This window comes from Oryzias latipes, chromosome 4 (genome assembly GCF_002234675.1).
Source record: "Oryzias latipes chromosome 4, ASM223467v1".
Lineage (NCBI taxonomy): Eukaryota > Metazoa > Chordata > Actinopteri > Beloniformes > Adrianichthyidae > Oryzias > Oryzias latipes.
Genome location: NC_019862.2, coordinates 18,290,300 through 18,318,002, shown reverse-complemented (window position 1 = coordinate 18,318,002; position 27,703 = coordinate 18,290,300). Strand labels below are relative to the sequence as shown.

The following is a 27,703-nucleotide window of genomic DNA, read 5'->3' as shown; positions in this document are numbered from 1 at the left end:
CACACAGATTCTGTGAGGCAGCAGTACCAAACCAGCCCATCATTTTAATCCTAAAACTGCAATCAATGATGGACATACTAAAAGTAAATGACAAATGAAAGAAAAATAAAATACTAAAACAAAAACAAAAAAAACCTAGTTATCTTGAATACTAAATCAATCCGCAATTCTCAAACAAGATTTTAAAGTCGGCCATCAGGTGCTTTGCTTTACAGTGGAGTGAATGGAAATGTGCTTGTACAATAACAGGTAAATGAATCTAAATCCAACCTAAAACCAATAAATTCCAATCCTTACGCTAAATTTAGTTGTCTCAAGAAAACACAAAAACCTCAACACAGTAAGTCCACTATGCTTAATTTGTGGAAGTAATTGTTTATTCTAATCAGAGTGACTGCAGCTTTAGGGCCTCTGTGGGCAGTGAGTTCTACTTTTTATTTTTCTACATGAACTGACACACCCACCACTGACTTCACAGATTGAGTGGTAAACTCCACATCAACAATCAGACGCAAAAGTGTCAACGAGACAATAACAAGACAAAGAAAGACCAGATAAAATCCTCTTTTCTGGTCTAGCCTCAAAGGCTGAAGTTTTTTTCTCTGGTGATCCAATAAAAACCAAAAACGCTCCTCTGTAAATTCCACACACAGAACCCTATTTTTCCATTCAGGTAGAGTGTCCACAATCACACGCCCATGCACTCTCCTATTCACACCTATGGACAATTTACAATAACCAATCAACCTATGAAGCATGTTTTTGAACGGTGGGAGGAAGTCTGTGTCCCCAGAGAAAACCCACACATGCACGGGGAGAACATGCACTCTACACAGAAAGGTCCCCCATTGGTGTTCTGTTTCAGGTCCCCCAGACAGGACTTGAACCGGGTCCTTGTCACTGTCGGCGCTTCAAGAGTGCTAACCACTGCGACACTGTGTAGCCCTTACACAGAGAATCGATTACTCTAAATGCCATAACCCAAATAGAATATGAATAATTGCTAATTACTCTTAAAAAAGCGGAACTAAACTCAAGTCATATAAAAGTCATGTAAAAGATAATTCTATAAAAAAACATAAACAGAAAATTATGAGATCAGTAATGTTTTTTTATTAGGCAACCTTGGTTGTGAATTGTTGCTTTTAATTGAAACAAAGAAGAAAAATGCAACCGGAACCCTTACATAACTTCTCTGTGGGTATTGTGGTTAAAAATGTTAACAAACATCTGATGACTGATGTTGCATAAAAATGATGAGTCCTCTGGCAATGCTGCATGATGAGTATTTTCAAGTTAGTCAGACTTTCTGGAACACTTATGGTAGTTGACTGATGGGATGTAGGGGTTTTCCTTTAGAAATCTCTATTTTGCTCTTCCATTTATACTCTTGCCCTGTGACAGACTGGTGACCTGCCCAACAGTAGTAGTAGGACAGGCTCCAGCAACCCTTTGACCCCGGAAGGGATAAGAAAATGGATGGATGGATTTATCCCAGAGTTATCTTTATACTGCTATAGCCCCTTTTCCAAGCTTGTCTGTCGTTACACCTACGAGCACATCGTTACACGCGCAGCAGCAGCACGTGATCCAAGCTGAATCATATTTTAAATGTCACATTTTTGAAAAGAAAATTTTTTTTGTTTTCTCTCTCCCAAGACTGATTCAGTGTGCCAAGTGCAACAACAACAACAAACTACATCAACACAAAAACGTAAAGTAGAGACTGGAGAATGGACATAAAGCAAAATCTGGAAGCATTTCACTTTAATTGATAATACAAAGGAAGAGTGTAGAGTCTGCAGGAAAATAATCCGATCCAGAACCGGTTCCACAACCAACCTGTGCAGACACAGGTAGATCAATACTGACACAAAAAACCAGATCAGCTCCTCAAAGCTGAAACCCTTTTATATGTCAACCTTTTCTGTGAATAAAGTCTTTTTTTGTTTGTTGTTTTTTTTTTTGTTTTAGACATTTTGATTTGCATTTTGTTTTGTGGTTGCAGTGTTTTGTATCGCTTCAAATTTGTTTTAAAAAGAAAAAGCTCAAATGTGAAATACCAGTACTTAAAAGCTGAATTGTGATATAGCTGGTTTTTGTTTTTTTCTTTTGAATGTTTTATCTTTGTAATAGCACGTACGTATAGATATACATGTTTGATTTGTTGTCACTCCATTAATTCAGTCACATGGGCATATTTCAATGGAAGGTGGAGGTTAGCTTGTTTGCAACGGGACAAGAAGAACAATAAATGATTCCTACAGTTTTCTGAACACCATTTGTAACCCTTGTGCTAGGCATTTTAACATTGGGAGTTGGGTCATCTAGACCCACTAGAAAGTGCGCTGAACCTTTTTTCTTCAATGATTTGTGATCTTCACTGGTGTCCATAGATTACCGTACATGAAATCTTTCCACCTTTATCCACCTTTGTCATGGTAGGGAAAGCACGTCAAAGTAAGGGGGGGGGGTCATCTAAGATAGCACAAGGGTTAATTGATAATTCCAGATCAAATCTAATGCAATGGTAGAAGTGAAACATGCACCAAAAACAATAAAGTCAGATTTGGATCACATAACTTGACGAAGAAGAACTGAAAACCAGACACTTAAGTGCACTGAGGCAAATGACATGTAAGAGCTGTGGAAGATCATCAACCTGCACCTTATGTGACTGAGACGAGGACAACTTTGAACAGAACATGACCAAAAGCCAGAATAATCACTAAAAAGCAAACTAAGCTGCACAACCTTTATTTTACCAATGTTTCATAGCACCTTACTTCAAGTCTGTGTTACCCTAGAATGTACCGTATACGTCATTGTTGCATTCACACATTTTGATGTGTGTTGTCCCCAAAAACATGTTCCAGTGTTTTTGCCTCTACTTTGTTCTGTCATTGCTGAATGTACCAAAAAATCTCTATTGTCGTCATAGAAACTGTAATACAGGGGTTTGAGTTTGTCTGTGGGGTTTTCTTAATGCAGTCACAAACATGTGTCTTATAACAGATGTCTCGCCTCTGCTTTCTGTTCTCACTGCTGCAAAAGCTGACAAGTTTTTGTTGTGAAGCAGATTTTTTAATGGATTATTAGTTTTCCCATCTTGATTTGTTTTGATTTATTGGTTTATTTAAAGCATTTTATTTCCCACAGATATATCAAACTCATTACCGAAATAACAAAATGCATTGATTAAAAAATAAAGAAAGTGATCAAAGATGTGGGAAGAGGATACCGTCCTCAAAATCATAAATAGAGATTCTTGCAGTAATGTATACAATACCTACAGAGGTCACATTAGATTAAAAAAAAAAAGATAACTAAAGGCAAGTAGAGTTGGATTTGCTGCTTGAAAAGGTGTCGGAAGAAGAGGATATATATAACCCCACCTCTTTTGAGTTGTTGCATTTGATACTTTTGCACAAAAATCATTCAGTCTAGTTCTGCTTTAAGTTCTTTTAGAGATCTTATGTTTAGAGGGGAGTTTTCCTCTAAATTGTCAACCTTGCAAGCTCAGTATGGAGGGTTGTCCTCATTCTGGATAAACTGGATACTGAGAAAAAGTTCAACTTTTAAAGGTTAACTTTTTAAAATAAAAATTATTTTTAACTAATTTGGTGCCTTGAGACAAACTTGATTGTCTAAAAATAAAAAATACACAGAATCCAAATGGAACTTGAAACATCTGTGCTTACGTCTGACACACAAACAGCAGTGAGCTGGAATCATCCAGGCAAATGCAGTTTGCCATTTGAGTACATTCCAGTTTGTTTGACTGTGAGGAAATCAGAGGAGGTGAGGTTAAAGGTCGTCAGAGCAAAGTACTCTCAAAACAACCACCAGACCCAAATTCTCAGCATGACTTCCTCCAGCTTTTGCCATCTAACTTCATGCATGTGTTAAAACACACTCTTTAACATGGCAGTACATTGGAAACATTACAAAAACGGATCTTCATGCTCACCCGGCTTCTGATTCTGACTGAGTCAACAAATGTGTGTGCGTGTGTGTGTGTGTGTGGGGGGGGGGGGGGGGCAAACATTTGCCTGTGTGTCCTGTGTGCCCCCTGTCCTCTGTGTTTGAATCCCTCTGTGTCATCCTCCTCCTCATGACTCCCACCCACTGCTTCAGGAGACGCTCACACAGTCGTCCACCACAAAGCGCAGAGGAGAGGAGAGTCTTTCCTTTAAAGGCCAACCAGTATCTGCACCAGACCTTCATCTTTACAAACGGTGAGCTGCAGCTTATGATATTTTTGGCCTTTCCAAAATTTTAATAGATAAAAAAAAATTTAAAAAGCCAATTATTATAGGACAGTTTTTGGAGTAGGGAGGATATTTTCTGCAGAAAAATGCATTTGATTGGTGACTATAATGATTTTTTTTTTCTTTTTAGAACAGAAGCAAAGATTTTTCAGACAAGAGGATGAGGAGAGTAGCGGGGTGGTGTTTACTTGGCCTGCTGTGCCTCCACAATTCTGTGTTTGCACAGGTAAGTAAAAAAAAACAATCAAACAGTTGCCTTCTAAAACATTTTACCAACAAATAAAGAATAAATTGATTGTAGATGGAGCAGTAGAAACTTTATTGTCTTTTAAAAATATCAAAACTAATTTATTGTTTTAGGTTTAGACAACAATTTAACAGGTTTAGAGACATTTAACAGGTTTTAAACAATCCAAAAATCCAAAACGTGCACAAAAAAAATATGAATTTACGCTTTTTAAAACAAAAATAAAATGCCCAACAGTTTGGAAAGAGCCGCCTTCAAGATCATCCCTAAACCAAGACTATATTCTCCTGGCTAATTAAAAATTCACTTAACAAAATAAAACCAGATTAAGAGCCAAATATTCAGAGATAACCCATTTGTTTGATGCCTAAACTACATAAACAGTTTATTTTAAGAAGTATTGGAGTATAAGAGAAGTGGAAATTACCACAACAGCCAAAGTTATCCAGATGAAATAATTATTTATTCTCCACTACAGCACATGTAGACACAGTTTAGTCCAAGCTTGTATTTTCATAGTTTCGGGGGGTTTGCTGTAATTTTCTAAGGGAATGATTACAGTTAGAAGATAACAGTTAAATAAATGATGTAATTGGAAGATGTTAGTGAGCTGTCTGTCTTTTCTGCCCTTGTCCAGGACACAGAGCCGCCCATGCTGGGCACCCTGGCGGCCTGTAACGACCCCACTGTGGAGAAGTCCGTCTACGGCGCTTTGGACAGCTTTAACGAGAAGCTGAGCTCTGGTTACAAGCTGGTTCTGTTTCAGATCCTGTTTGCCAACAAGGTACAAGGGCCACAAAAATAATGCATATTAATTAAATCAATGCTATTTTAGATGCTGGTAAGGTTTCCTCAGCTGCTGAACCGTTTGGAAGCATCTATTTAAAGAAATAAATTTACCAAATGCATCAAATCAATAAATTGTTATAAATATTTAATATACTGTACTACAGGAGAAAACAAACGTATGTGTTCTTATGTTGTTCTGGGGTGTCCAACGTGACATAGCAGCTCCAAAATGTTGTCGTTTCTTTGATGTTTATTCAACGTTCCTCATATTTTAAGCACGATTCCATCCTGGAAAAACTCTGGAAGGAGAATTGAGAAATTCTTGGAAAAACACTGTTCGACTCTTTGACCTTTGGCTTCTGGCGCCTGTGTTTCTGTGTGGTTTGTGTAACCGCAGATACAGAACGACTCAGACCCTGGAGGGTACTATGTGGAGTTCACCAGCAGGAGGAGCAACTGTCCGGCAGGATCCTCCCAACCGTGGACAGAGTGCGACCATCTGAAACATGGAGGGAAGGTAACAAACCTAAAACAAGCGTCTAAACATCCCAACAAACAAAGCTGATGAACTTTATTTAAATATATATATATATATATATTTTTTTTTTTTTAATACAGCCACAGAAGCCTTTTTCATGCAACGCCACAGCCCATGTCACAGAGACAAGAACATTCATCAAACATGTGTATTGTCACTTTGGTAAGTGAACACAATTACTTTAACAAAGTTATTTTGAAGAAAAGTTGTAAAAAGCAGGAGAAAATTAAACATACACAAGTTTTTAGTTACATTAATGGTGAACATTTTTAAATGCCTGTAGTCCCTAAGGCACTGTCTTGAAGACTGGATTATGACAACTATGCAAAAATAAGAAATTAAATGACTCTATAGGGGTGGGAATATTTAAGCTTGCTTGTTTCTTCTCCTTTTCAAGCAATAAATCTAACTACTTGACTTTACTTACACTAACGTGACCACTAATGTGTATGTTTCAAAGCAAAAATCTCTATGATTATAAGCAATTGCACATTCATTTTCTTCGTACATTTACGTAAATTTTTCTTTTTTTTTTTTGTCAATGCATTTCATTTGTTCGGCAATGCGTGATAAATCTGTGTGATTTTGTTGTATTGACTACAATCAGTGCTTGAAAAATACAAATAAATCAAATCAAACCATTTATTTTGATACCAACTAAAAAATATATTTTTTAAAGTGCTTGTTACATACGCATGGTTTTCTTGCAGATATAGTCATTATTTTGGTTTTCTTCTCCTTTCCTATGAGAAAAACTTATTTTTTCAATTAAAAAACAGTGAGAAAAAAGATTGAGCAATATATTGACATGAAATCATGAAAAGCACAATATTAACTTATCACTCAAGAGGGCATTGGCATCGAGTAGACTTTAAACTGTTTTCTCCTTATCAGCTTCAGCGTGGGTGGATAGTAAACACTGTTCTTAAAAGAGTTCTGCTACTTTTGAGGCTCCATTTGGACTTCTTTTTCCTGCTGATTTAAGCATTGTTGACTGCCTCTGGGAAAAAGAAACAGAATGTCTAGGTGTTTGACAGTGAAAACTACACAAAAGCCATTTATGATGATTTCTTTAGTGAGATAGCACTGTGAACAAGAGTATTTTTTAAAAAAAAGATTTAATTTCTATAAAAACTTGAATACTTAGTGAAAATTAAAAAAAGTTACTTTATTTAAAATTAACTATTAAAATGCTGATACAAGTTCCCTTTTTCTAAAAACTAGGATGTTTTTATTGAACTGCACTAATATTTGTGAGAGCAATTTAGGTACTTTTATGTAATATTTTGATAATCTAAAACCACTAAAAATGTCTTCAGTAAATTATAGTTTTCAAGATTGCATTCATACAATGAATGCATTTCTGTCTTCCATCCGTGACGGCTAAAAATGTCCATTTTCCTCTTTCTTCAGGTGACTTAATCTTTCCAGAAAGAGCTCCCTGTTTGGGGTGTCCTGAAGACGTCGATGAGAATTCGGAAGACCTCAAGGTTCCCTTCGCTGCCTCCATCTCCAAGTACAACTCCATGTCTGACTCCTCCCACCTCTACACGCTCAATCAAATCGGCCACGCCACCAGACAGGTAGGCTGGCTCACAGGAAGTGAGGACACGACCACCAAGGTTCATCTGACCTCTGAAAGGTGTGCGTTTGTGTATCCAAAGGTGATCGCAGGTTTCCGGTTCCGACTGAGATTTGATTTGAAGAACACCACATGCGCCAAAGCTGACCATGAAGAGCTCAATGAAGTTTGTGCCCCTAATGAGGAGAAACCAGTAAAAGTCCCTTTTAATTAAGATCTGACCTTTTATATATATTTTTGGAACAGATGGTGGTTCTCAAACGTTTTCGTGCACTTACAGGGCTTTGTTAACTGTAACGCCACGGTGGATTTAGCACCATGGAGATTAGAAGCTCCACAAGTCCAAATAGTCTGTGAAGATGGACCACTGCCTGGGGTGAGAGCATGAAAAAGAAAATCCCCAAATTTTGGGTCAGTTTCATTTTTATAATGAGTTTATCATTCTGCTTTATTTTCTTTCACATTTTTTTCAAAGTCGACATTCCAAAGACGTCGTCCACCCGGCTGGTCTCCTCTCAGGAAGTTCCTGCACAAAGTTCCCTCCACTGCATCACCATCGACAACACGGCCGACCGCCACCACGGCTGCAACCAAAGAGTCATCTGAGGAGGAGATAGGCCTGGCTGAACCCAGCAACCCCTACCAATGCCCTTCTAAGCCCTGGAAGCCAATCAAACGGCAGCGTCACTTTGGTCGTCCAAAGGCCCAAAAACCACCAGTAGAGGGAGCTTTAAGTGACACAGACCTGCTCTCACCAGATTTGTCTTTGTCTTGAAGAGATTAAATATGGTGTTTTCTCTTTCCAGTAATATTAACGTCAAAGATTGCTGAACGCAGATAATCGTTTAAGAAAGTGGTGGAAGTGACTATTCAGAAAGCTCTAGAACAAAGAAAGAAATGAACAGCAAAACACTCATAAAAATAACATTCGTTTTCTAACATTAAACTCAAGTAAATGTTGTTGTGTTCTTTTATTTTTAAGTACAATACACTTAAACATTCCCTTACTATAGAAAAATAGATAAAACATTTTAAACTGTTGGGCTTGATTACTGTAAAATAACAAATACTCTATATTTAGCAGAAAACCAAAGTCCTAAAAAGTCCCTTTTAGAGGAAAGTACAACACCTTTAAAGCACAAGAGCAAACACAGGAAGAAGTGAATGTTTAACAAATTTATTTGTACATCGTCACAGAACACTCAGATGACCAGTCAGTCAGGGTTCAAACCCGAACTCTGGCAACTTAGCAAAAAAGAGAAACATTCATAAATAAAAAAGGCAGGTTACTTCAAGTTAGAGTAAACTTGTCCTAGAAACTACAGGAAACAAACTTAAGGCATTCATTTAGCAACATTTTCACAGGTGCCTTAAAAAATATATCAAAAACTGAATGTAGCCAGAGGAATATTGTTTTTTTTGTTTTGTTTTTTATCCATCTCATGCAGGTAGGATTGAGAGAAACAATTCATTGGCCCATCATACAGAATTGTATACTGACAATATGGAACATTTTAGGAAATATCATAGTGATGCATAGTGAACATAAATCCATGAGGGAATTTGTCTTTATCCACCATGTTTTACCTTTAAACCCAGGCGGATTTTTCTTTATCCATGTCTTAATCAATAAAGTTAGTAGAAAAAAATGAATAAAAAACCTGCAGCTGTAGGTTCTGAAGAACTGATTTTCAGGCAGCTGTTGGGAAAAACAGCAGGAATATTGCACTGAGTTTTTTACCATAAAGAGAGAGAGAGAAAAAAAAAACCTCAGTTGATTCAGCAACAAAGACGGGCACCAACAACAAATGTACACAGACGTGCTTGGATTGAAGGATCTGTTGGATCAATGAAACAAAAAAAGCTTTCTTGTCACCTCATTGTTATAAAGCACTATCTTAATGGAGTCTTTATTCTAAAATAATGGACTGCAGCGCAAAAAATGCAAAAAACAATCACCACTGGAATCGGACATACACCCACTGTGGCTCACACACACTCCACAACACACACACACTCACAAAAAATACTAAACAACCCCCCCCCCCCCCCCCCCCCCACCAAATACAGCTACCTAAATACAGAGGGGATTTAGAGTCACAAAATTTCAAGTAAAACGACCCATCAGAGAGGTTTGTTTCTCTATAAACTGTTTTTTTTGTTTTTTTGGCACACGCCTGTCGTCAGGAGGGGGGAGTCGGAACATCTAAAGACGACACAGCTGCCGGAGTCACTGGGACCTGCCAATGAAAGCCTGCAGCCCGTGCAGAAGAGTTCGTATGGCACACGCAACCTTTAGTATGTACAGGTGGATTTTTACCCATCATTCATAGCAGAGACAAACAAAAGGTCAGACCAACGACCTGCTCGACGTTTCTTCAATATGGAGTCTTCCTACAGGTGAGGCCGTTTTACAAACATGCATACTAGGCTTTAAAGTAAAAAAAGGATTAGACCAACACTTTTTTTCTAACCCCTTAGAGTATGATCTTTTTTTCTGATGCACCAAAAATAGGATCAGAGAGAGGAAAGAGCTCTCAGCGTCTGAGCGCACGTCGTCTCCACCCTTCTAATGAAATACATTCATGCCACTGATGCAGCTTCGGCCCAACACCACAATCAGTTCAACTGGCTGATCATTCATGTTGATGTAATGATCATGTTGATCCGAATGTCTTTATATTCACTGAGCTCCTGTGGATGTCTACTTGGAGACATTCCCATTCAAATACTACGATAACAGCTTCACTAGAGTTTTCCTTATTAAAGAGCTGCATCCCAAACTAAACTTCACAAATAGTATTTTTTAAATCTGTTATGAAGCAAAAACATACAAAAATACTTCTATTTTAGGTCAAAATTCCCTTTTGTTCCCCCCTTGTAATAATTTGGATGATTTCCATCTTCTAACACGATATCACAGCTTAAGAGTCAATATATGCAAAAGACGAGGTTTAGTTCAATATTTTTTTTTTTTGGTAATCTGAGTCAAATTAGACAGTTTCCCTTTAAAGGGTTTCTTTTCTTAAACTAGTGCCAGGTTTTTGGGTTTAACATTGTGCAACATTGTGCAGTTTTTCAGTGATTCAAAGGCATTTAAATAAAGAGGAAGACGAGACATTCCCCTGAGCATCCAATTGCTAACAGAAAAAGAAACTAATTATAAACCCAGTTACATATAAAATAGGATTTTTTTTTAACTTGCCAAAAAAAAAGTGATAAAAATGGGGCAGCAACCATATCATAATAACAAAAAATTAACTATTCACGAGGCCAAAATAAATATTACAATAAAGTGACTGAGAGCACAAATAAAAAAAGGAATCAGCAGGATTAGGCTGATGATGTGATAATGAGGAATAAGGTTGGCAGCTGCACAGGAAGCTGGAAATAATCCAAAAATAAGACATGTCTCTACACATACTGTTGATAATGTTAGGGTTGGGTTTGGAAACTAAACACTGTACATAAATAAATAAAAGTAAAAAAAGAAAAACACAATAAACCCCTAAAAATTCTGGTTAGAGTCTAACTTTGTTAGATGTTTCTGATTTCCATAAACGAGTTGATACATCCAAAACGATGGAAGACGATCTAAACGATTCCACTACACTTCTGCTGTAGTGGAAAACGACAAATTGTCACTTACACGCCAACAAAAAAGAATAGAACAAAAAAAAAGGTGCTTGTGGCCGCTACCTTTCTAGCGATGACGAACCAAAGTGCAGCACTCTTATGGCCGAGGAGGGAAGTAAGTTGGACTTACGTTGTGGCTACATTGATACATTGGCAGATGCAGCTTCTTAAGCTGCGCTGTGAAACCTGGGCTTTTCTTCTGAGAGCAGCAGAGCGAGGGATGACGTGACCCTGGATTTTGTCAAATCGCTCTGATGGATGAAAAAAACAACAACAACAAAAACAGGATGATGCACGGCAACATGATATGCAAACATCACACTGCTCTCATGAAGACCCTTACTCAATCTGAGACCAGTGCACACACCAGAAAGCAGACAAACGTGTATTTAAAATACAAAAAAAAATGGAACCACATTTGACTGAACAAAAAAAAAGGTGCTTCAAAAAAGAAATATATACGTGTATAAAAACAGTTCCCTCATTGGTAGACTGCTTGCTAGTCTGCTGTCATGCAGAAATGAACTTCTTGGAAGAGTTTGCTGCTTCGGTGTAATAATACTCCACGGTGGGACTGGTTTGTGGGTGAGGTATCAGTTGAGTGCATGCTGTCTAATTGTGTGGAATATCCAGTCCATCTTGGTGGTCCACCCTCCATGGTGAGCATCGTTCATCTGTTTCATAAAGTAGTCCAATGCTTCCTGCAACATTGGAAGAGTCTCTTGAGTTGATCTGGAGACGTTTCAAACGATCGAAGGCTTTGGTTGCCAGTGAAATGTCTGCTCACCTGCTCGCCTTTCTCGAGCGCCAGCGTTTTTCGGATGTACGCGATGTCGTCAAAGGACTGCAGCTCAGGCATCCCGGAGCCCAGCATCATGGAGAACAGGTTGATGAAGAGGTTGGCATGTTGGCGGATGGCTAGGTAAGCTTTGTAGCACATCTCCTGGAACCTGGAGGAAGATGGTGACAAGAAAAAACCTTCCTGAGACTAAGTTATGGAAGAAAAATCGTAAGAAAAACGACACACTGCTTCATTTAGTAGTTTGGAAACACAAGGACAGAAGAAAAAGTCACTTACGACTAGTTCATCTATAAAATACTGGCATTTACTTACATAATAGTGTTGAATATGAACACAACTCTAAAATTGAAAGCCCAAAAATGTGTATACAATGTTCATCTTGGACATATAGACATCATACAGATTCCAAACAGTGTTCTCCGCTTTAACACGGTTCACGATTCACAGTCTCACTGTTTTTAATGTAATTTCACATGTTTTTCTTTGTTTTGTTATTAACAGCGTATTATGTTCTGTGTTCTGATTGGCTGCTGACCTTGTCAATCAATCTCCATTTCTCCTGTTCAGAAGGTGTTCAGTTAAACAAATTTACATAAACCTTCAACTGCAATCAGGTCTTTGGTTCCATTCTATAGTATTGGACTTATTTTTATATGAAGGCTTGAACTTTGAGAGTTTAAACAGGAAAGAAAAGTGAAAAAATGTGTTGTGAGGGCTTTTACTGCCTCAAAACATCTCTAAAAACTGTAAAAAATACTTAGATTTCAGCTGTCGCAGGTCATTTTAAGAACGAAACTCCAGCTATAAACGAGGAATGTCTCTGTACAGTTCTGAACAACACTAAAATATTTGTCACCATTTTGCTTTCTGCTGTACTTTCGGACAAAAAGATCGCTTCAAAAAACATCTGATCGGACTACTTTTCCTCAGAGTTGTCCGAAGAATAAAAATTACTCTGAAACCAGAGAAGGATGAAAATATAAGGAGAGAAAAATGAACAACAGGACAAAGTTTTGGAACCTTTCGAACTCTTTGGTTTTTGTGCATTCCTGTGATCCTTTACTGATGACAATGAGGAAGTCCTGCGTCAGCACGAAAGGTACCCGTTCTCTTTTGTAGCCAAATTTCTTCTTCTTATGATCCAGGAAATGCCCGAAATCTATATGAAACAGCTGGAGCGGAAAACAGCAAATTAATAAACAAAGAGAAAATGCACACGTGACAAAACTGAACATGTTCGAGACCCGAAATTTATCATATTTAGGTCAAAAATGCCAACAGCTGTTGGGTTCATATGGCACTTGACAACCTCCTGTCATCAAAAAGTTACTGAACTAAAACATTTTATTGAAAAAAAAGGAAATGCCACAAGGATTGGCAAAAAATAGATTCATGGGCTGAAGAAAAAGTGACTTCAATTTTACTCAAAGATCCCGAAAAACCTAATTTTTTCAACATCATTAAGCACAAGTATAAAAGTAACAGACTCATGCACGCTCACCTGTCCGTCATCTTTAACCATAATGTTGCTGTTGTGGCGATCTCCAATCCCCAGGATGAATGTAGCTACACAGTAGCCAGCACAGGACCTGGTGAACAGATCCACAGCCATGTCATACCTGCAGACACAAGAAAAGATGAAAAGAATCTGATACCACTAAATCTGGATCAAGAAGATGGGACTTTTAACACACACAGATTGATACACAACTAAATAGGCTTTTATTTTACTTTTTCCTCAAACTCACATCTCTCCCCTGTTTTTGTCCTTGAGCCACTGATGCAGAGTGTTGGAGTTGAACTGTAAGGCTCCCTTCAAGCCTCCTTTACACTGAATCTGCATGATGGTGTGGGAACTACGGACCACCTCGATGAGCCCCACGCAGTCTCCTAACGACAGACAGCCATAGGGCAGCATCCTGAGGGACAAAGAGGATGTAGTGAGGCCGAGGCAGCGCAGAAAGAAATGAGTTGAAGAGACGGAAGACCCGAGAGAGGTACCGCAGATCCAGTCCCTGATTCTGCCAAATGTTCTCCATTATTTTAATGATCTGCAATGTCAGCATATCCTGACGCAAGTCTGCAAAACAAGCAGAAAAAACAACAGGAATGAGAAAATAACAAAAGCTTGATTCTATGAAATGACCAAACTTGTAAAAAAGTATTTAAACCAAAGAACCAACATGATTAATTAGGTTGTGATTACCATCTCCATTTTTGAAAATGATCTCGTTGTTCTGAAAAAGCATCTCTGACATGATGTCCGGGTTCTCCCAGTTCAGCCACAGCGGCCTCTTTGCAGATGACATAATCCTGCAGTCCTCTAACCTGTGGGCAAAAAAAGAGAAACCTCAGCCAGGAGTTCACATGAAGTCCCATTTTCCAAGTTTGACAGCTTATGTTCAGAAGCGATGTATGCTACACAATGCAGATTCAAAGTCTTAAAAGAATTATTGGTCAGTGAAAGAAACTTTATTTACAAAATGTATTTTATGAAGGAAATTATTTATTTATGTTTTTCCCGTTCTCTCACATTAACCGAGACGATTCCACACCAGAATCGAGCTAACCTGACCACTCAGGTCCAACTAAGAGTTCAATGTCCTGCTATAAACAAAAACATTGACAGCTTTACCTGATCCACTGTCGTCCTATGCAAACATTATACCTAAAAAAATGTTTGGTCCTAAAACCCTTTCAACAAGCTTTTTACATCGTTTTTGTTCCAACAGGAGACCAAAAGACTAACTGTGCACGTCTGGGGGAAGACAATGTTTAAATTGTATCTGCTACTGTAGATATTTTAATTTATAAAATAAGTGAAATGAAGATCACGCATTGTAACACAACTCGATTACCTTAAATGTCTTTGTTCTTTCCCTAAATATTTCTTTGGGATTGACAAAAATAAAAAGGGGGTTTCCCAGGAATTTCAGTAACCGTCTTATTCAAAAGCTCTAGTTTTTACTAAAAAATAAAACTCCTAAAAGTAAAAAAAAAGATTCTGGTAAAGATTCCGAGCCGAAAAACATCTTTTTCTGAACTGAAAGTGTTTTTCATTTAGCAGGCGTGCTAATAAAGCACAGTTTACCTGGGATTTACCAGGGATTTTTGTTTTGAATAGAAACACTACCAAACTACCAGTCACATTCACGTCTCCACTTGAATGAAGCGTCCAAATCATTTATTCTTTCACTGTAACACATTCTTTTAATTAACTTTACTTTTCCATGAGCATGCACTCTCTTTATATAGGCTACATTACCCTTTGAATACAGTGATGCTTAATAACAAACACATTCATCGGATTTTTCCATTAGGAATTTCCTAAAAACCACTTTAGAAGAATTTCTTAAAAAAATATTAATGTTGATGCTCATTCTGAAAATAGGAAGCTGTTATGTTTTCATCAGAGGTCTTACATACTAAAGCTTGCAAGAAGGATTTTATTGACACATTCAAAGATTTCTTTACATAATATATAAAAAAAAAGGAAGAATGGGTTTCCTTTTAAACCGATTCAGGTTATTTAGCAGCTTGAAGCTCTTTTTTAAGTTGCTTCTGACCTCAGGTTTCCCAGTTGGTGTGCAGGGTTGAGAGGAGAGGTGAAGTTCTGCAGGGCATCCATGTAGTCGGGTCTCTTCATCTGCTCCACAAGAAACCGCATTTGGACCTTTAAAAAGACACACAAAGAGGAAAATAACAGTATCTGTGCATACATGTGCATCTGCACCCAAAGCAACACAGACAAGATTGACATTTTACACATTGAGAGCAACTTTTCACTTTAAAAACAATGGGATCCAGTTGCAGAATGAGCTAAAAACTGAAATGTACTAATACATTTATAATATCAGTAATAAGAGAGAAAAATGTTCTTTACCTTTTGTGTCTCATCCTTCTTTTCTTGCTTGAGAATATCAGTGAGGTTGATGAGTTTCTCCATTGCTTCTACCTGCCGGCTCAAGTGCTTGAGGTACATCCCACAAGCCCTGCAGTAAGCCTCCAACAGCAGCCCAAACCGCTGGCTCACAGTTTTATTGTGCATTTCTGACCTGTAAGGAGCAGAAAACAGGGATGAATGCAGATGAAAGAAGAGATTTTAGCCGTCTGAGAAGGGGAAGAACATTACTCACTTGAGATGCCAAAAGAAGAAATGCCCTATCCTCTGATTGGTCAGAGCTTTTTTGAGGAGGAAGCGGGCCAGTGGATTGTCAAGATACTGCTCGTATTTCAAAACCTAATGTGGAGGAAAACAATCCAGCAAATAAGAGCTTCTTCACACTTTGTGTCTAAAAAATGCATTAAAATGTAGCCTCTAATCCCAATTTCAACGGTAAACACTAGCAGCATTTCAGCCTGGAGATGAAGAGGAAAAATGAAAGTCTTCAAAACAATTCAATAAAGTTCATTGTGTCTACAAATTTAACTGAGTTCTTTAGTTATTTTTTCTCAGAAACGTGTGAAATTGTTTGTGTTTGTCAACATAGCTAACATGTTTCGGTGGATTTACTTCCGCTTTCATCATAGTCGTCATCAGGTGGTAGTGTGTGACGTCTTTTTGACGTACAAAAAAAAAAAAAAAAAGACGTACAAAAGATGTCAGTGTTTGAGAAACAAATAACTAAAGAACTCAGTCTTCAAAACCAATTCTAAAATTTAAAACATCGATAATCAATATGCTAAAATACATCTGGGAAGTACCTGTACAAGCTGGATGAGGTACTGGGACAGTTTATCATCCGCCAGGAATTTGTCAAGGCAGCGTACAGCAAAGTGCCTGACCATGGGGTCTGGGTAGTTACAATCCAACAGCTCCATGGCCTGCTCAGGACGGATAGATGGCCACTCTTTCAGCAAACAGTACATCTGGAAAATACAAAAAATGATAAAAATATATGGATAATATTACAGAAAAGCACTAAAAAGCAGCGAGGAAATTATACATTATACATTATACATTATATTATACACACGTTTCCATTTTACTTTTTTGTTTTGCACAACTGAGAAATGAAAAACTAAAATAGAAAAACTGATCCTGGTGTCAGGTCTGGTTGGTTTCTCGTTTGTTTGTGCTGCACATCAAATTTGTTTTTAGCTGTTGGTCTGTAACGTTTTCTCCTACTCAAAGTGACACGCCCATTTATCACCTGAAAGCCGAAGCTTTTCCAATGAAGTGGTTTGTGCAAAATGAGAGTACCTGTGCTACTTCATCTCTGGAGTTCCATTTGACAGCAAGAAGGATCTTGGGAAGGATCTCAGGGATGTTCATGCAATAGTGCCTGACCGAGAAGGAAAAAGGGAGTGTAAGCACCATCAGGCCTCTCAGTTGCAGTCTAAGGGGGTTTAATTATGCTCGACTTAACATATTTTGTAAACATAAATGTAAACGACCCTATAAAAAAACATAAAGAAAAGACATTTACCACAGAAACAACATTGATAGGGGTGTCATGTTTGACTACCTGTGTCTCCAGAGGAAGTCTTTCTCCTGCTCAGTTATTTCTGACAGAGGGTCCCTGTTACTCAGCTGCTTCAGTTGTTCAGAGTCACTGTCTGTCAGGGCGTGATCTCTGGCCACACGATTACTCTGAAACCCAAAAAAACGACAAAAAAACACAGAGATACCGCCTTTTTAAACCCGTAACATTCCACACCTACATAGAACCAGACCTCACCAATCTGTAGATACGTTTGCTTTGAGATCTCTAAAAGAACCACAATAGAAGGTTAGGAGAAAATCAGTCATCAAGGAGAACGTTTATCCCACGTGATGCAGCATTATTCCTCTGATCTACTTTTTTGAATACGTTTGGTAGGCCACAAACAAAGTCTGCAGCTGAACAGACCGCTTCCACAAGAACACATCTGATGTGTGGCTGAATGATACGAGGCTCATCCAAATTTATGAATGAATAAGTGCTTTCCTAGTTAAAATAAAGCCACAAAACAAGCTGTCATCCCACTTAAAAGTGCACACTGAGTCATCTACGTGACTGATGAATTCCATGAATTGCTCAGCACATCCTTCAATAGCATTCACATCTTCCCACATGGTAAAACATCCTCCGGCTCAATCACATTAACGCTGCAGACGTCATGGATCTCGCACCAAATGTCATCTGGAAATCTGATAAGACATTGCATCTTCTACACCATCATGAATAACTAAAGACAGTAACTTACACTGGAGCTAAGGAGTCATAATTCCAGTGTGCAGAGTAACTCATTTATAGGTTCATAAACTGTTCCTCAAGTCAAATTCAAGCACTGCTCAAGCACTTCAAAGTCCATTTCAACGCTCTTAACAACTACTTCAGTTCTACACATTTAACTGAAATCCTCAATCTGCATTTACATTAGAGTAGAAGCTATAAAATTGTACATAAACGATAACCTTGCTTTTATTAAAAGGAAAAAAACGAACTTAAAAGAAAACACTCATTAGTCCTTATTTCATCTGGCAGAAGAAAACATGAAAAAAACCCTAATAATATTAAATTATTTATAAACCCATTTAAAATAAATTGTAAATCTGTACAAATAAACTATTATGAGTCGTGGGGTATTCCTGTCTCACACTTTGAACAGAATCCAATCGCTGAGCAAGGAAAACAGAGAAACGGCCTCTCCTGCGCCCTCACAACGTTAAGTGTCTTTGTCACTCTATCACCCAAAAACCACTATCTGTAATTACATGAGCGTGGGTGTTATGCAACCTCCAAATATCTGTGCTTACCCGGCACCATGTGAGAGGTTGTGAATAGCATGAGATGATGTGTTAAGTTATTCATGTGAGAGTGTGGGGAGAGCCCTGCTCATACCTCCTGGCTCAGAGAGGAATTACTTGAGCAGATTTAGCTAAAAGCATTCTATGTAATGAGATAAATTGCATCTTAAAACATATCTCTGAAACCACTTATAGATTTTATGATTTATAAATAACTTCAAACCATCTGTCTTACACAAACAATCCCACGAATCAGAAAATTAATGTTAACAATTTTAGCAGTTAAAAAGGAGTTCTTTCACTAAAGGGGGTTTTCGTGATCTAATGATGATGTTTCTCTACCTGTCCTGAGGTGTTGTAGTTAAACCCCAGTTCCCTGGAGATGGTCCAGTTTGCATGCTCCTCCACCGCATTCATATCTGGATATTTTACCGGACTGCTGAAGTGCTCAAACTCCAGCTCCAGACATGGCGTTTCCTGAACCACACAAAGGAAATACCCTTAGATTACATGAACAAAAAGCCCAGCAGAAGTCCAGTCAAACCTTTCATTATTTAAGAAAGAAAAAGAATATTTTTGAGTCATTATAGGTTTACCTTGTTCTTAATATAAATAAATGCAAGTTCTTAATCTAAATCATAATATTAATACCTTGTTGGGGTTGGATCCTGTAACCCCAATGGGATTGAGAAGGTCTTCCAGTCCATGAGGGACAGGCCAGAGGTTCAGGGCCATTTTATTTGCCACCAGAGTGTGATTGTAATCAAACAGGTTGATGTTGCCCCAGGCCAAAGGACAGTGCTCCTAGTAAACAAAATGAACACAACAACAAACAATGTGAATCACTGAGACTTAAAGAGCCACTCCGAAAATCTTTTGATCTATTGTAAAAGCTTTCCCAGTGGTCTTTTTATTATAATTATGCCATTTTTAGGCAAAAACCAATTGTGTTGTTTTCAAGGACAGTCTCTGCAGAGCAACAGTAGTTCATTCAGAGCTCTCTGTTTACATGCTCTCCCGTTAGCTTACAGCTACAGAGCCAGGGACCTGGCATGGGTTCAAAAAAATTACTAATTTGTTCCAACAAATAGTACGTAATTTGTTCCCTCGAAACAATTGTGACCTTTAACACACCCCGTATATTTACTTGGAAATAAACTTAAATACTTCCAGTTACATATTTACTGTAAATAACAACTGGTTTAAATAAAATACATTTAGCTGGGTATCGAAATGGAAACACTTTTTTTCAAATTGAATAAGTCACTTGACCAACAACTCTGCACAGGTAGACAGTTTGCATCAATTTTCTTAACCTGCTGAAGCCGCGGGGAATGTCTGAAGCGTGAGCTTTTTTAGAATTTTAAATACTTATTTGTTTGAACAAATTAATATTTTGAAGGATTAATGTAATTATTCCATAGGAATTAATTACTATTTCACTGGAACAAAATATCATTTCCTGGGAACTAAATACTTTTTCGTTGTAACGAAATCCTAATTCTTGGGAACGATTTAATTATTATTTTTTACTCATGTCAGCCCCCCCAACCAAACAAAAATGGTGATAAATATCGGAGCTACCCAGCCGTACAGTTAAGAGCCAGAAAACAGGTCAGACAAGGAAACTGAAGACGTACATGGATTTAGTCGTCCACAAGTGGATGCATCAGAATGGAGCAGAGCAGAGAGCTTGTGGCCCGCCCATTGTATTTTCTATGTCACAAATACGCTTTTTTCCAACTTCATTTTTGGCTCCGGATTTACATGATTTTGAATAAAGATATACTCAGAAATGCAGCATAATTTTCTTAATATGGTTCTTCTACCAAGATTTGTTGAAGTTCCGTCACTACATCGGTGTGAACCCTCAAAAGAGAGCCAACTTTGCAAAAGTAGGCTGCTGACCAGGAGCAGGTGACAAGAGGGGAAAAAAAAGACAGACCAAATACACCTGTTTATCTTTAATTCAGTTAGGCCGTGAAAGAGCATCCGCTAGCCTAACGTCAACCTAGCATCACGCAGCAAGAGTCGGGACTCACCGCAGGTGTCCGTTACAATATCCATGTCTGGCATTCATTGATACAATTCACCTTCACACACATACATACAATGTACAAACACACATCCAAGCCCTTCCAGCAGATTGTGATTGAAGACCCACATGAAGAGCTTATCTTCTCTGAGTGTTAGTTTCAACCACCAGCCCAATTGAAAATGAGACTTATTGAGACTCTTTATTTTTGTATATAGATTGGAAAGAAAACAATTGTCCCTTTTCTAAAAGAAGTCGTCCATTTGGCAAACATCTACTAGCATGAATACAAAAAAGCCCCTCCAGCTGAACGTGTCTCCCTCCGTTCATGGCTCTGTCACCCAAGTTCCCATGACTGATTAGTAATTAAACAGAGCCAAAAGTGACACCACAGCTCTCATTCACCTCAGACTCTGATAGCATCACCACCCTCAAGAAGGGTGGTGATGCTATCAGAGTTAACAGCTACTGACAGGCATGGCAAATTTTTGAATAAGATAATATTTTCTATAACTGTTTGCGTTGGTTGCAGCAACAGGAAATATTCCAATGTGCGTGTTTCTGAGCACATTTTAAATGAAACATTGTCCGTAGCCGATAACATTACAACACTTTCTTCAGCTAAAGAAAAAGCTGCATCATTGTTCAAACAATATTCCATATGAAAGTTTTTGTTTGACAATAAACATTTTTATTAGTTTCAAAGTGAAGCCACAAGGCTTGTAAGATTTGCACTGGTGTTTATATTTTATAAAACCTGGAGAGAAAAAAAGGTTTGTTTTTTTAAATAAATCTGACATTTCCTCCATGGCTTATTCCACTTTCTTTAGGAGAAGTTAATGATAAAACATATTTTAAGAGAACTCTCTTTTTTGTTCTTTAGGATCAGATCCCAACATTGGTTTGAAGGATGCAGAACAGCTCCAGCGTCATCTTTTTGAAGTTCACATTTGGTGGTTTACTCCCCTTTGTAACTAATACATCACAATATTTACTCCAATAGTTTGCTGCCAGTAGGTTGTTGAGTGTTAGCAGAGCTGATGTGTTCCCACCCCCCTACCTCTTTAGCTCCCTTCCTGCCCTTCACAGAGCAGATGGAGAGACAGAGTCGCGCTGCTCGAGGGATGTCTAGGATGTACATGTCATAGTTGAGCCACTCATTCCACCTGGACAAAGAAGACAAGTTAAAAAGCTCACGTATCAGATAAAACACAGTACTCCAACATCGTTTTAAAAGAAGCTTAAATGAAGAAAATATGCAATTCTTTGAGGCCCGCTCAGGAACTCCAACTTCTCTTCAACATTAATGTACATGTTTGAAACACTGTAAGTCTTTAAAGTTTTAACTTTGGCTGAGTTGATCAGATCAGCATGTACTTAAAAATGACTCACTGAGAATCTAAATGTTTCATTATTGCCCTTCTAAAAAAACAGGACTGTACTTTACATGTAAAAGCTTATTTTGCATCTCAAGCTTAAGTGACAACTAAGAAGATCCGTTAGAAATGCAATACATCAGCTTTCTGTTACCTTCAAGTACTGAGCTGTCATTGCCCCTCCTTTCTCAGGAAGCCTTTTGTTAATAAGTTTTCAAAAAAGCTATTACGTAAATGTGAATCAGTGTTATTTTGATCTGTTTGCTACAGTTTTTGTTTATTTCTCGTCTTTAATTTATTGTTTTTTTTGCATTTTAAGTCTAATAAATAAATAAAAAGAATGTTCTTTTTTTTAACTGCATTGTAAAGTTACCTGGGATTGGAGCATGGTACTCTCTGTGTGTTGACATTATCACACATTTGTTCACCTCCATGATAAATCCCCGTCCTCACATATATCTATAAGCAAAAAAGCAAGAGTTTTAATTAAAAGATTTGTTACAAGAACAACGACAAAATAAGTGGTTTTAAGAAACAATTTCTTAACATTTTTATTAGAATCTAAAAAAAAAAAAAACACTACTACATCAATAAATATCTGGTGCAGCCTGGCAGTTTTTTCACATTTACAATAAAATTTCAAACGGCAAACCAGCTTGAAAAACACAACAGCCTTCCTTTGGTTGAGCTGTTCACATGGGGCCTCAACAATGACTATTTGTTTCAACAGGAAGTAAGGAAGTAGGAAGATGGGATACTGTGGGCGTCTGAAAAAATATTGGGCTTGTACTCTTTCAAAACAAAACAATTTTACAAAAAACAAATTAACCAGAGATTGCTCTTATGGTAGATAATCCTTCAAAGATAGTAAAACTAAAATCAATACTTAATTTTTACTCAAATTTAAGTACTTAAGGTTTTCCATGTTGTTTCCATTCATTTCAACCTTATGTCATTTAGAACAATTAAAGGGAAACTAAAAATTAAAGATTTTTTTTTTTTGTGTGACCAAGACTAGAATCTTTTTTTCGCAAAACATGGCTGGTCTCACCTTGTCTATGTCCCGTATATTTACATTTACGTAGGTGGCACAAAGGATTCTTATCCTGAGACCTCCGCTGATGGTCCACAGCGACTTTGGAGCAGCCTCGCCGTTCATATACGACGTTGCCGTGGAGATGCGTCGACAGTATGACGGCATGACGAAGCTGTCTGTAGGCAATTGGCTGTACAGGCTGTCTTTAGCCATTAGCATCAGATTGGGCAACCTGCCCAACATGATGCAACTACGGATATACTAGAGGGAGACACAGAGATGAAGAGTTGGTATAAAAGTGCCACAGAAAACTCATGAAGATGCAACCTTTTCTTGACCATCAAGAATAGTATAAACAGCATACTTTAGACTAAACTGGAACTCTCATTCATCTCTGACTTCATTCTTTTAAGCCATCGTGGCAGACCTCTTTACCTTATACTGACTGATGGGGTACTTTTCCAGCAGGTACTCATCACAGCCGCAGACTTTGAGGATGTATTTTCCCTGATATTCTTGGACGCACATCTTTAGCTGCTCTGGAGACAGCAGCATGCTGCGCGTCTTCTTACGAATGGCCTCCGCAATCACCTTCATAAACACAGAAAACACACAAACAGCTGACTTCACTGTTTTCTATTTACACCAATCACTATGATTGTTAAAGAACTAGACTTTGAAAGCTTTTTTAATTCTCTGCTTAATTAACGTTCATAAAACTTAACATTCAAATTTGATGCTTTTTTTTTTTTACTTTAAATTTTTAGATGATGCCACAAATTATATTTGTACAAAACAATTGTTGACCAAACCTGTTCAGGCACACAATCGTGGTTGATCTTCAATGTATACTTTTGTTTGTCATTGTTTGGGGATACGATCACCCATATCACAACAATTATCTGACCTGCAGATCACAAGCAGAAGAAAAAGAAGTAAATAAACCAGCCAGTCACCCAGCCTAAAGTACTTCACATTGTTTATTTCCAATTATTACCATTGCAATGTTTTCTTATTTCCTGCCTACCTTTGTCAAGTTTGCTATAGATGTGTTTGGGAAGATCCTGTGATGACTCCACATTGGGTGGGTAAACGTATAGCGCTCTGCTGTGGGGGCCGTTGGCGTCTCTCAGCTCCACAGCATCTTTACATACATTGAGGATGTTTCTTCTAAAGTCCTGAACTTCGAAATCCTTTACAAGATCAAACTCACAAACAGGCATACCGATGGCAAACCCTGTCAAAAAACACAGAGGGACCCAAGTTAACTTACACATTTATTTTTTTTGTTTTTAATTATTATTGCAGCAGCCTAAAACGTTGGATCAATTGGGCCTCATCTAATCGCAGTAGTTATTCAGATGGTTTAATACTGAAAGCTACATTATTGGAGCAAAACCTGAGATATTATAGAATACCTGAAAAAAAATGTGTGCATTGCTGCAAGACAAGCAATATTTTGAAAGGAAAATGAGAAGAGCATCTTACCAATCTCCCTATTGAGTATTTTCTCTTCTCTGTTGCCAACTGGTTCAATGACTTTGAGGAACGGCTGGAAGAGTCGGAGGTCACACAACCTGCGGGTCTCATCGTAGAATTCCTCCCGCTCTGCCTCCTATTTAAAAAAAAAAAAACACAAACACAGGATGTTGTCAATCCAGTATATTTTATTTATGTGACTGATTGTTCCTGGCACTAGAAATTTAAAAAATAGATTTAGGAAGGGTATAAAACATGATTCCCTTAAGATGTGATAAACTGTGTTTTCAAAAATTACAAAACCAAAAAAAAAAGGCAGTGCCTTTCAAATTTTTGTTTTTATAAGGATAAGGTCTTAAGGGCGTTTTCTTTATTAAATTAAAGGTTAGCTCAAGTTTATCACCTGTGTCACACTAACAAAGATATAGCAAGTCTCCTCCTGTAAGAGGTGATGGAGTGGATATTTTCTGGCCTCCTTGAACAGCTCGTGCTTGATGGTGATAAGTGTGGCCTCACGGAGACACTCCAGGGTCAGAATCATCCCATTGGGCAGAAGGCAGTCCACCAGGATCCTGCAGACAAACCACAACTCTGCTATTTTCATGAAACTCTTCTAATATGGTTTGGTTTGGAAATTTTGGACACAACAAAAGCTTAGCCCTGGACGTTTCTTTTTGTATTTTCATCTGAAGATGTGTTTTGCATTTGTGTTGTACCTGGGGGGCATCAAGTGGAGGCCCCACAGCTCCCCTGAAGATGGCCTGGGTGGCATCTTCCCCTCAGTCCCCCAGCTCAGTTACACAGTGAAGCTGCAGATCACAGCCTGAAAAACAGCAACACAGAGCAGGCCCTCACTCCTCCAGCAGGTAAAAAATCCTGTTGCTGAGTAAAATCATCTGAAGTGAGAATTGTTCATTAAAGAATGTTTCCCTGTTAGATCAGTTCTAAACACTGATGGGAACATCAACATTACAGCATAAATGTTGGGAGGTTTTCTAATAAAAGCTTTATAGTAAGACTGGGTTTTGCCCAGTATGGCATAACTGGTTGAATAATTACCAGGCCTACTTTACAGCTCACCTAATGAGGTTTTAACTTAGCTGCAGTTGTCAGGTTAAATAGAACGAGAGTGTTCTATCAATTTCACCCAAACACAACTACTAATACACCAAGACTGCAGAGGACAATATTCAGTTTTAACAGGAATACAGAAAAGTGTAATTAAAAAAGTAGCATACATTGTAAAATTATTGTAGGATTGTTGGAATATTATTATTGCACAGTGGCATTGTAGTATGGAAACATTTGTGTAGCATAATTAAAAGTAAAAGTCAATACCAGAAATGCTTTTTCCTTTTCTACTTTAACACCGCTTATTCTGTCACTTAATTAAAATGATAAAGAAAATGGTATTTGACATTTCATTTTCAAAAAGTACTGTGGTAAATGTGTAGCAAAATTCATTTACAAATGTCTAACTTGACAATTGAAATGGATTAACAGAAATGCTTTTTCATTTTCAAAATGTAACTGCATCAAATGACTCAAAAATAAAATGAAAAATCAATGCTTTAAAATGCTTTTTCATTTCTTCTTAAAAACCGCTTATTCTGTGTCATAATTAAAACTAAAATGCAAAGAGGGTACTGCATTTTCATTTTAACATCCACCCTGCGAAATGTGTCGCATAATTCAGTTCGACTTAGCATTTCCAGTGGGAGGCGGTGCGATGACGTCAGTAGAAGCACACCCTGGACCTTGTTCTAACCCATGGGATAGAGATCAACCAGCTGAGTGTCCTTCCTCTTAACCCCATCCTTTCTGATCACTCTATGATTACCTTCCAGCTTACACTGGAACATCCTTCTGCCCCAGTGAATAAGAAACAACTTAGAAGAACCTTAACTGACCGTTCTGTGTCTGAGTTTAAACACACAGTTCAGCCATTACTTAGTGATATTCTGAGAAAATACTCTGAGACCAGCTCCCATAGTATCAGTCCTAGTATAAATGACCACTTTGTTAATGATGCCTTACAAGCCCTCAGGAGTACACTCGATGTTGTTGCCCCCTTGAAACCTAAGTTCGTCAGACAAAACCGAGTAGCACCGTGGTTTAACGCTGAAACTCGTTCTCTTAAACGAGAAACCCGTAAGTTGGAAAGAGAATGGCGCCGCTCCGGTTCAGAGCAGTCTCTGGATATCTGGAAACATAGCCTATTAAATTATAAAAAAGCTCTGCGTAGAGCTAGAAGCCAGTACTATTCAACCTTAATATCAGAGAATGGAAACAATCCAAGATTTCTTTTTAGCACTATAGCTAAATTAACTCGCAGTCAGAGCTCAGTAGAACCACATGTTCCTGTTTCTCTCAGCTCTGATGATTTTCTTACATTTTTCGATAGTAAAATCTCAAATATTAGACATAAGTTAAATCAAGTTATTCCTACTATCAGCCCAGAACAGGCTGAAGCGGTAGAAATGGAGGCATCCATAGAAACCTCTGTAACATTAGACTGCTTCACTGCTGTGGATCAAGCGGAAATAACATCAATTATTACGTCCTCCAAATCCTCAACGTGTCTGTTAGACCCAATTCCCACTAGACTTTTTAAAGAAACTTTTCCCCTAATTAATGATCCCATATTAACAATGATAAATGCCTTTCTGGAAACGGGTTACGTGCCACAGTCTTTTAAATATGCAGTTGTTAAACCTCTTCTGAAAAAGCCCAGTTTGGATCCTAGCATCTTGGCCAACTATAGACCGATATCAAACCTGCCCTTTATTTCTAAAATCCTAGAAAGAGTTGTAGTTAAGCAGCTTTACTGCCACCTACAGGACAACAGCCACTTTGAAGACTTTGAGTCGGGGTTTAGACCTCACCACAGTACGGAAACTGCACTAGTTAGAGTCTCTAATGACTTGTTATTGGCCTCAGAAAAGGGACTACTTTCTATTCTGGTCCTGTTGGACCTCAGTGCTGCCTTTGACACTATCGACCACGGTATTTTACTCCATAGATTAGAGCAGGACATAGGGATCAGAGGATCTGCTCTCCAGTGGTTTAAATCCTATCTGTCTGATAGGTATCAGTTCGTTAATGTAAATGGCCATTCCTCTCAGTGCACTCGAGTCAACTATGGAGTCCCACAGGGCTCAGTCTTGGGACCGATCCTG

At 38.1% G+C, this 27,703-nt stretch overlaps 2 protein-coding genes across 3 annotated transcripts in view; one reads left to right on the top strand and one right to left on the bottom strand.

The window, feature by feature from the left end:
• The first annotated feature begins 4,082 nt into the window (after window positions 1-4,082).
• LOC101173293 (kininogen-1) lies at window positions 4,083-8,387 on the top strand. 2 transcript variants are annotated; one of them, XM_023954360.1, is made up of 9 exons: window positions 4,083-4,238; window positions 4,402-4,497; window positions 5,156-5,302; window positions 5,705-5,824; window positions 5,926-6,007; window positions 7,259-7,428; window positions 7,510-7,620; window positions 7,708-7,803; window positions 7,903-8,387. In XM_023954360.1, exons 2-9 carry the CDS (start codon window positions 4,432-4,434, stop codon window positions 8,200-8,202), a joined length of 1,092 nt encoding a protein of 363 aa, XP_023810128.1. In that variant the 5' UTR covers window positions 4,083-4,238; window positions 4,402-4,431; the 3' UTR covers window positions 8,203-8,387. The 2 variants fall into 2 exon arrangements, with proteins under 2 accessions (XP_023810128.1, XP_023810129.1); XM_023954361.1 differs by having other exon boundaries at window positions 4,113-4,238; window positions 4,407-4,497.
• Window positions 8,388-8,592: 205 nt separating this feature from the next.
• pik3ca (phosphatidylinositol-4,5-bisphosphate 3-kinase catalytic subunit alpha) overlaps window positions 8,593-27,703 on the bottom strand; it is a 29,224-nt gene continuing 10,113 nt past the window's right edge. The window contains exons 3-26 of the mRNA XM_011474185.3: window positions 25,241-25,347; window positions 24,928-25,096; window positions 24,534-24,660; window positions 24,073-24,282; window positions 23,858-23,952; window positions 23,481-23,636; window positions 23,061-23,306; window positions 22,383-22,468; window positions 21,694-21,799; window positions 19,250-19,402; window positions 18,941-19,075; window positions 17,334-17,458; window positions 17,069-17,150; window positions 16,570-16,734; window positions 16,002-16,105; window positions 15,749-15,920; window positions 15,432-15,538; window positions 14,072-14,193; window positions 13,867-13,945; window positions 13,614-13,784; window positions 13,367-13,484; window positions 12,886-13,037; window positions 11,851-12,013; window positions 8,593-11,764 (exon numbers count right to left, since the gene is read on the bottom strand). Coding sequence (XP_011472487.1) covers window positions 11,657-11,764; window positions 11,851-12,013; window positions 12,886-13,037; window positions 13,367-13,484; window positions 13,614-13,784; window positions 13,867-13,945; window positions 14,072-14,193; window positions 15,432-15,538; window positions 15,749-15,920; window positions 16,002-16,105; window positions 16,570-16,734; window positions 17,069-17,150; window positions 17,334-17,458; window positions 18,941-19,075; window positions 19,250-19,402; window positions 21,694-21,799; window positions 22,383-22,468; window positions 23,061-23,306; window positions 23,481-23,636; window positions 23,858-23,952; window positions 24,073-24,282; window positions 24,534-24,660; window positions 24,928-25,096; window positions 25,241-25,296 — 3,207 coding nt within the window. The 5' untranslated portion in view covers window positions 25,297-25,347 and the 3' untranslated portion in view covers window positions 8,593-11,656. The remainder of the gene's footprint in view (window positions 11,765-11,850; window positions 12,014-12,885; window positions 13,038-13,366; window positions 13,485-13,613; window positions 13,785-13,866; window positions 13,946-14,071; window positions 14,194-15,431; window positions 15,539-15,748; window positions 15,921-16,001; window positions 16,106-16,569; window positions 16,735-17,068; window positions 17,151-17,333; window positions 17,459-18,940; window positions 19,076-19,249; window positions 19,403-21,693; window positions 21,800-22,382; window positions 22,469-23,060; window positions 23,307-23,480; window positions 23,637-23,857; window positions 23,953-24,072; window positions 24,283-24,533; window positions 24,661-24,927; window positions 25,097-25,240; window positions 25,348-27,703) is intronic.

Excerpts from the sequence above, each read along its gene's own strand:
- LOC101173293 (XM_023954360.1), top strand. The coding sequence starts at position 4,432 with ATGAGGAGAGTAGCGGGGTGGTGTTTACTTGGCCTGCTGTGCCTCCAC. Across the intron at positions 5,303-5,704 it reads AGATCCTGTTTGCCAACAAG|ATACAGAACGACTCAGACCC; the intron begins GTACAAGGGCCA and ends GTGTAACCGCAG. Across the intron at positions 7,621-7,707 it reads CCCCTAATGAGGAGAAACCA|GGCTTTGTTAACTGTAACGC; the intron begins GTAAAAGTCCCT and ends GTGCACTTACAG.